At 44.6% G+C, this 7,513-nt stretch overlaps 1 protein-coding gene across 3 annotated transcripts in view; it reads right to left on the bottom strand.

The window, feature by feature from the left end:
- Nucleotides 1–7,094, bottom strand: part of WDR45B (WD repeat domain 45B) — a 30,458-nt gene extending 23,364 nt beyond the window's left edge. For 2 of the 3 annotated variants that reach the window (XM_077833334.1, XM_077833332.1), the window contains exon 1: nucleotides 6,894–7,094. In XM_077833334.1, coding sequence (XP_077689460.1) covers nucleotides 6,894–6,960 — 67 coding nt within the window. In that variant the 5' untranslated portion in view covers nucleotides 6,961–7,094. Of the gene's footprint in view, nucleotides 1–4,017; nucleotides 4,037–6,893 lie in introns of those variants that run through there. The other variant, XM_077833333.1, reaches the window with a different exon arrangement.
- Between the last annotated feature and the right edge of the window lie 419 nt (nucleotides 7,095–7,513).

A 7,513-nucleotide genomic window follows, 5' to 3' on the forward strand; every position in this document is an offset into this window, starting at 1 on the left:
AGCAAATGGCTATAGTATTCCATGAGCTGCAACTGTGGAGTTAATAAATTGATAAGTTATCTGACAAACCTTATAAATGGCTCTAAGGCTCTGTAGCTTTTTCCCCCATAAGGGAGAAATTATCTTTCCAAGGTAATGGCAAGCATGGTATGGTGATGATATAGTTCTGGATGAGAGCTGATATTTCTTGGAGACTATTTTTTCAAATTACATTTCCTTTCTATGAGAGGTTCTCTACAGAATGATTGATATATTTCCAGTATACTGTGGTGGTAAAGTAATGCTTTAAAAAAAAACCTGTTAGATACTAAAAAAATTTAAATTTTGCTTTAATATTAGTGAAGGACCAACATTTTATGACAAACCCGAATAGACTATGTTAGCAGACATTAAAATTTGCTATAATGCCACTGCATGTTTTCTACAAAGGCAGACTCCCCAAGGTAAGGGAACTAGAAGGAAAGCTCAGAGATTCCCAGGAAACTTAACTGAACACAATATACTTAGGGTATGTTTACTTGCAGCTGGGGGTGTGCTTCCCAGCCCCGGTAGACAGACTCCCACTAGCTTTGCTTGGCCTAGCACACTAAAAATAGCAGTGTGGACACTGCAGCATGGGCAGCAGCTCAGGCTAGCCACCAGAGCTCAGACGGGCTTGGCTTTGGGTGGCTAGTCTGAGCCGATGCCCATGTCCACACTGCTATTTACAGTGCACTAGCTCAAGCAACGCTAGCATAAGTCTGCCTACCTGGGCTAGGAGGCATGCTCCAAGCTGCAGTGTAGGAATATTTTCAGAGACCAATACAACAGGTGGCTGGAGTGGGAGAGGGAAGGAAACAAAAATGAGCTTCCATATTTAAGGATTTTGGGGGTTTTTTTCTTGACAGTGAAATCTATGCAAGACAAGAGGACTCTAAGTTCATAGTCCAGAGGTTTGAGCAGGAGAGAAGTTTAACAAGCAAGCAGTTTATTACACCACTGCTACAAGCCTGATCCAAGAATTTTGCAATTATTGTATGTATCTGATTCCTTTAACCAATTTTAACTCTCACCTTTCTTTCTATAAATAAAGCTTTAGATATTAGATACTAAAGGATTGGCAACAGTGTGATTATTGGGTAAGATCCGAGTTATATATTGACCTGGGTATGTGTCTGGTCCTTTAGGATCAGAAGAAGCCTTTTGTTTGAGGAAATTGGTTTTAAATAAACCACTCATCATTAAGTCTAGTATCTGGGTGTTGAATCCAGGACCAGAATACTTAAGGAGGCTGCATTTCTGACTTCTTGATAGCCAGTATGGTAAGACAGAAGTTTACTTTTGTTGCTGGATTGGTATATCTCATGGAAGAATAACCACCAGTTTTGGGGTGTGTCTGCCCTTTTCTCCAGCAACTTGTCCTGAATTTGATATTCTCAGTTGTGACCCACGGAGGCAAGGTGACAATCTCTCCTTCACATGACAACCTGCTCTGAACCTTTCGGATGAAAGAATGGACCAAACAAAAGATACAGACATTGACTCGGACATGAGGTACCACTACTACACTTTCAACTCTGTAACTTGTGTTTCCATAACCTACAGTAGCTCTTATTCCTGTGACAATGCCAAGTGACTTAGGAGCCTAAGTCCCATTTTCAACAGTGGCTTAGGCATTCAGAAGCTTAAGTCTCATTGAAGAAAATCAATGTGACTTAGGTGCCTTTGAAAATTTTACACAGCATCTATAAGCGTAAGTATTATTTTCTTTACTTTTATCCTTTTTCTTATTTAAAGAAAAAAGCAGTACGTTGTTTAATCTGCAACTATAACTTGAATTTGACTATTATTGGTGGAATGAGTACTATCTGCCCATATTGACCCAGTGGTGCCAAAGTAAAAAGGGAGGGCTTGGAAGGGGCTGAAATGCCTGTCCTGGAAGTGCCATGCTGCATAGAGGAAATCTTTTTACTTTAGGATCGAGGACACATAGATGTGTTATATTGATGTCTAACAGCATCCTCTGCTCTGCGCACATTACCTAAACTGCACACACTGTCTAAAAGTGGTCAGCTGCAAAGTCATTTCTGCATCATGAGGTCTAGACATTTTGTTTTGCTGTTAGGCAGGCTCAAGAAAGGGAGAACAGCCTAATAGCTTGAACACAGGACTGACAGATAATCTCTGGATTCCATTACCAACTCTGTCATATGCAGTATGACACCTAGGGGGCAGGGGGAGTGAAAGGGGAGGAATCCCTCTCAGTATGTGAAATTACTCCTTCCTTAGGAGACAAGGTTATTATGAGGTTTCTTTCATTCGTTCAGTAATTTTTGTGAAGTGCTTTGAGATCCTTGGACAGAAAACACTACAGAAGTGACTAGAATTAAGATTATATCAAATTTTAAATTAATAAAAACTTTGACAAAAAAGTTTGTTGTGAAGTACTTGACAGCACTTAACCTTTTCTGTAAGACAATGAAAAACTATCCTATATAAAAAAAACCAATAGTAATATTTCTCAAAGCTTAAAAGGTAAATATGGGTTTCTGATACTTCAGATGAAACACGCCAGTCATAGAACTAAGGTCTTTTCCAGCCCTATTAGATCATCCCTCCCATCTTCCTGTGAGTACTGGATTGGCTATTCTTGAGTTACTGAGAAATGAGGTGATTGCAAAATTATATGCAGGCACTCACACTAAGTTTCAGCACTCCAGTGATTCAGATTTCTATATTTAGTTAGTAGCAAAATGGAAGTAGTGAGGTTTTCCTCCTAGCTACTGTTATTAGAATTACATTCACAATAACCAGGAAAAATAACTAATAAGGGCTAGTCTACACAGGCAACACTAGTCTATGTGGCAGCGCTTTAACGTGGCTGGTGTGGTCACGGCAGAGCGCTGGGAGACAGCTCTCTCAGCGCTCTTTTAAAAAACAAAAAACAAAACAAAACATACACCTCCATGAGGGGCGTAGCTCCTAGCGCTGGTGCACTGTCTACACTGGCACTTTACTATGCTGAAACTTGCTGAGCTCAGGGGGATGTTTTTGCACACCCCTGAGTGAGAAAGTTGCAGCACTGTGAGTGGTCAGTGTAGACAAGCCCTAAGATAAGTACTTTTGTATCCTAAATGCTATCAGGTATCATACTGGTTAGGCTATTTTTTAAATGTACATATATACCATTTATAACGAGAAAGCGTTACAGTAGCTTGCAAACAGAACCTCCCTCACTTTCTTTGCCTATATAACTAGGGAACTGTTTAAGTTGCCAGTTTATTTAGAAAAAGTACCTAACAATGCAGCTAAGGTAAGCTCCTCAGCTCAGGGACTATCTTCCTAAGAGTCTGTACAACTCCTTCGTACATTTTGGGATGCTACCATAATTAAATAATGCTCAGCATCAGGGGTGTCATTTCAGACAAATTCAAGAGGTGGGGGAAAAAGTTGCATCAGCATATACAATATTCTTTGTCCCAATTGGCATAATCAAGAATAACTACAGTACTAGGCAATTATTTCTTTCCTAATGACAGATTCAAAGTTGGGGGAGGCTAAACCGCCCCCTCTTGTCCCATAGCAAATGACACCCCTGTTTGGCATACACTTCATTCTGAAAACAATGGGAGTCACAGCACCAACAAATTTATTCTAAACTGAGGACCTGATGCTGCAATGGGCAAAACCTTGTAGCACTCACAAATGGGTGCAAGCTTAAGATGGGTTTCAGAGTAACAGCCGTGTTAGTCTGTATTCGCAAAAAGAAAAGGAGTACTTGTGGCACCTTAGAGACTAACAAATGTATCTGAGCATAAGCTTTCGTGAGCGACAGCTCACTGCATCCGACGAAGTGAGCTGTAGCTCACAAAAGCTTATGCTCAAATACATTTGTTAGTCTCTAAGGTTAAGATGGTATATCTAGTCAATATTCCTCATTAGTAGTCACACATGCAGAACAAGTACCAGAGCTAATCTCCGATGTTTGAATACACAGATTGAAACTGTGGACCCAAAATCCAAGTTGCCCACACTTACCACTATTTCAAATGTGAGATAAGATGACAGGGGAGGTATTAAGATCAATTTAGGTTTTTTTTCCAGCCAACGTGGTAGCTCAAACACCTCAAAGGTGCAGCTTCACTAAAAAACAAAAAAATCACACACACACACCACACTGCTTACAAAGACAGTGAAACATTATATGTGTCACGGAACAATTCACATTCATTCTCACTTATTAAAAAAATTAAATCAGCTTTATTTGCTATGGCTACAAATGGAAAAAAAGGAAATATTTAACAACTTTGTTTTAAGCTATAAGACTTATTTCCTTGCACTCTGGAAGAAAATTCTGGTACTCATCCACAAATCTTTTCCCCCCCACAACACAAGAAAAAGATACTTATTCAAAAGACTGATACTTTGTACATTGAGACAGCAAGATTAGGCATACGTGCACTGTTTCTTGGAACAGATTATGAAGGAGATTTTCAAAGGCATTAGGAGCAGCAATGCACCTAGCTGCTATTAAAAGTCAGAGAGTTAGGCACTTTACTTTCACTTGTACCTTAGAAAGTCTCCCCCAGTTTCCCTGAGAACGGAGAGCCAAGCATAGGACGTGAAGCTTTAATTAGTTTTTTTTCCCCCACCCAACGGGCTCTACATATCATTAGATAGAATAAAACATTATTGATCTACTTATATTGTCAGTGTCTTTTTAAGCATGATGTAGAGTACAAAAATCAGACAGCACAACCAAATCTCCACCACTAATTTGTACAACATAAAAATGTGTTAAAGTGACACATGCTATTTGGCAAATTACTCCCCCAGTAAATCTCAAGAGAACCTCCCTTATTTTAAATCAGAAAATTAAGGCCACATAAGAAGCTGTTACAACTTAAATATCTTTCATTTCAGTGACTAGTGTTTTTAGGTGCCTAAATATAAAAAGGAATCTGATTTTCAGAAAGTGCCAAAGAACCCGCTAACTGAAAAGCGGGGGCACCCAAAAAAAAAAAAAATCACTAACCACTTTTGAAAATTCTGGTCACGGACTTTGGCTCCAACACATTCTTCTCAGACTTGATGGCTGAGAGAAACACAAATGAGGGCATGGTACTGCCAACACCATATAGAAATATCTCTCTACTTTAAGGGACACAACAGCTGCATCTACACTGGTAAAACCCAGATAAATAATGCTCCAACAGGAGTAGTGAGAGTGGAAACTGTAGCGTAAACAAGATGGTAGCAAAAACGCTATCACTTTGTCAGTGTGATAGCTTTCACTGATCTTACCATGTATAGAACTATGCACCAGATTTTTCCTAGTATATAAAAAGCCAGAAAGCATCTCTAAACATGATTATTGCAGAAGCCACATTATGAATTGGTCCCAATTCTGACATTTCATTTCCCTAACAGCACTTAAGCTAAAAGAAAAGGAGTACTTGTGGCACCTTAGAGACTAACCAGTTTATTTGAGCATGAGCTTTCGTGAGCTACAGCTCACTTCATCAGATACATACCGTGGAAACTGCAGCAGACTTTATATATACACAGAGAATATGAAACAATACCTCCTCCCACCCCACTGTCCTGCTGGTAATAGCTTATCTAAAGTAATCGTCAGGTTAGGCCATTTCCAGCACAAATCCAGGTTTTCTCACCCTCCACCCCCCCACACAAATTCACTCTCCTGCTGGTGATAGCCCATCCAAAGTGACAACTCTTTACACAATGTGCACATTGTGTAAAGAGTTGTCACTTTGGAATGCACATTGTGTAAAGAGTTGTCACTTTGGATGGGCTATCACCAGCAGGAGAGTGAATTTGTGTGGGGGGGTGGAGGGTGAGAAAACCTGGATTTGTGCTGGAAATGGCCTAACCTGACGATTACTTTAGATAAGCTATTACCAGCAGGACAGTGGGGTGGGAGGAGGTATTGTTTCATATTCTCTGTGTATATATAAAGTCTGCTGCAGTTTCCACGGTATGTATCTGATGAAGTGAGCTGTAGCTCACGAAAGCTCATGCTCAAATAAACTGGTTAGTCTCTAAGGTGCCACAAGTACTCCTTTTCTTTTTGCGAATACAGACTAACACGGCTGTTACTCTGAAACCTGTCATTAAGCTAAAAGAGTTAACCACAATCACACTCCAAAACACAAACCACTTCCCAAACCTGCTTTAGGATTTGAAGATTTACAGCTATGCTGCCCCAGAGTAAAGCCACACAGGCCCTGAATTTAGTCAGAGGTCAAGGCAGTGCCTGGGGCCGCAGGTAAACAGCGCAGTGTGGTGTCACGAAGGCGGCAAGGAGGACATGCTGCCACACACAGGCTGCCCTGGAGAGGCATTTCAGCCCCACTCCAACCCGCAACAGGTCACACTCCCCTTTGCCTCATGATGAGCCCCACTCCCTCACCAGCCGGGGGGCTAGTCTGTGTTATCCCAAAACTTTTGTTTGGTTGGAAAAAAAAATTGGAGGAGGGAATAAAGGGAAGGTTTGAGGACAAAAGGATGGAATATCTCCCCATTACGACACCCTCCCCCCGCTGCCCACCCACTCCCAGCCAACTCCTCCCCCGCCCCCACACAATCACCCGCCACCCCCACACTCCCAGCCAGGCCCCCCGCCACCGCGGCCCCCGCCACCCCCACACTCCCAGCCAGGCCCCCCGCCACCGCGGCCCCCGCCACCCCCACACTCCCAGCCAGGCCCCGCCACCGCGGCCCCCGCCACCCCCACACTCCCAGCCAGGCCGCGCCACCGCGGCCCCCGCCACCCCCACACTCCCAGCCAGGCCGCGCCACCCCAGACAAACCCCACCGGAACCCCATCTACTCCCAAGCTGCCCCCACAGCCGTTTCCCCTGATTCGGCCGCAGCTCCCCGCTCCCCCTCACCGTGGTCCTGATTGAAGCCGGCGTACAGCAGCCCGTTGCCGTGCGGGTTGGCCGGCAGCAGGTTCATGGCTACTGCCGGATGCGGAGCTGGCCCGAGGCCTTTAAACCATCGCGGCCGCGGACGGACTGAGCCCGGACGCCGACACTCCCCGCGGCCAGCGGGCAGGCGCAGCGACACAGGCAGGCCAGCGGCTGCTTCCGACCCCGTCAGGCCGCGCGCCGAGCCAGATACCATCCACCCGCCAGGCCGGGGAGCGCCGAGCAATCGAACCGCCGCCCGCGGAGGCTCACCCCCCGCGACGGGTATGTGGGATCCACTGCCCCCTCCCGGGGTAGGGTGACCCGGGGCTGGCATGGGGGATCCAATGCCCACCCCCGGGGCTGGAACGGGGGAGCCACTGCTGCCGTCCCGCGGCTGTCATGGGGGATCTGCTCCCCTTCCCTCCGGGACTGGCCTGGGGAGTCTTCTACCCCCTGAGGAATCTCCCCTCACAACCGAGAGGGAAGCTCTGATTTAGTTGGGGTGGGTCCTGCTTTGAGCAGGGGGTTGGGCTAGATGACCTCCTGAGGTCTCCTCTTCCAACCCTCATCTTCTATGATTCCCTCTGGGGCTGCTTTGA

The sequence above is a fragment of the Eretmochelys imbricata genome, chromosome 14 (genome assembly GCF_965152235.1).
Source record: "Eretmochelys imbricata isolate rEreImb1 chromosome 14, rEreImb1.hap1, whole genome shotgun sequence".
NCBI lineage: Eukaryota > Metazoa > Chordata > Testudines > Cheloniidae > Eretmochelys > Eretmochelys imbricata.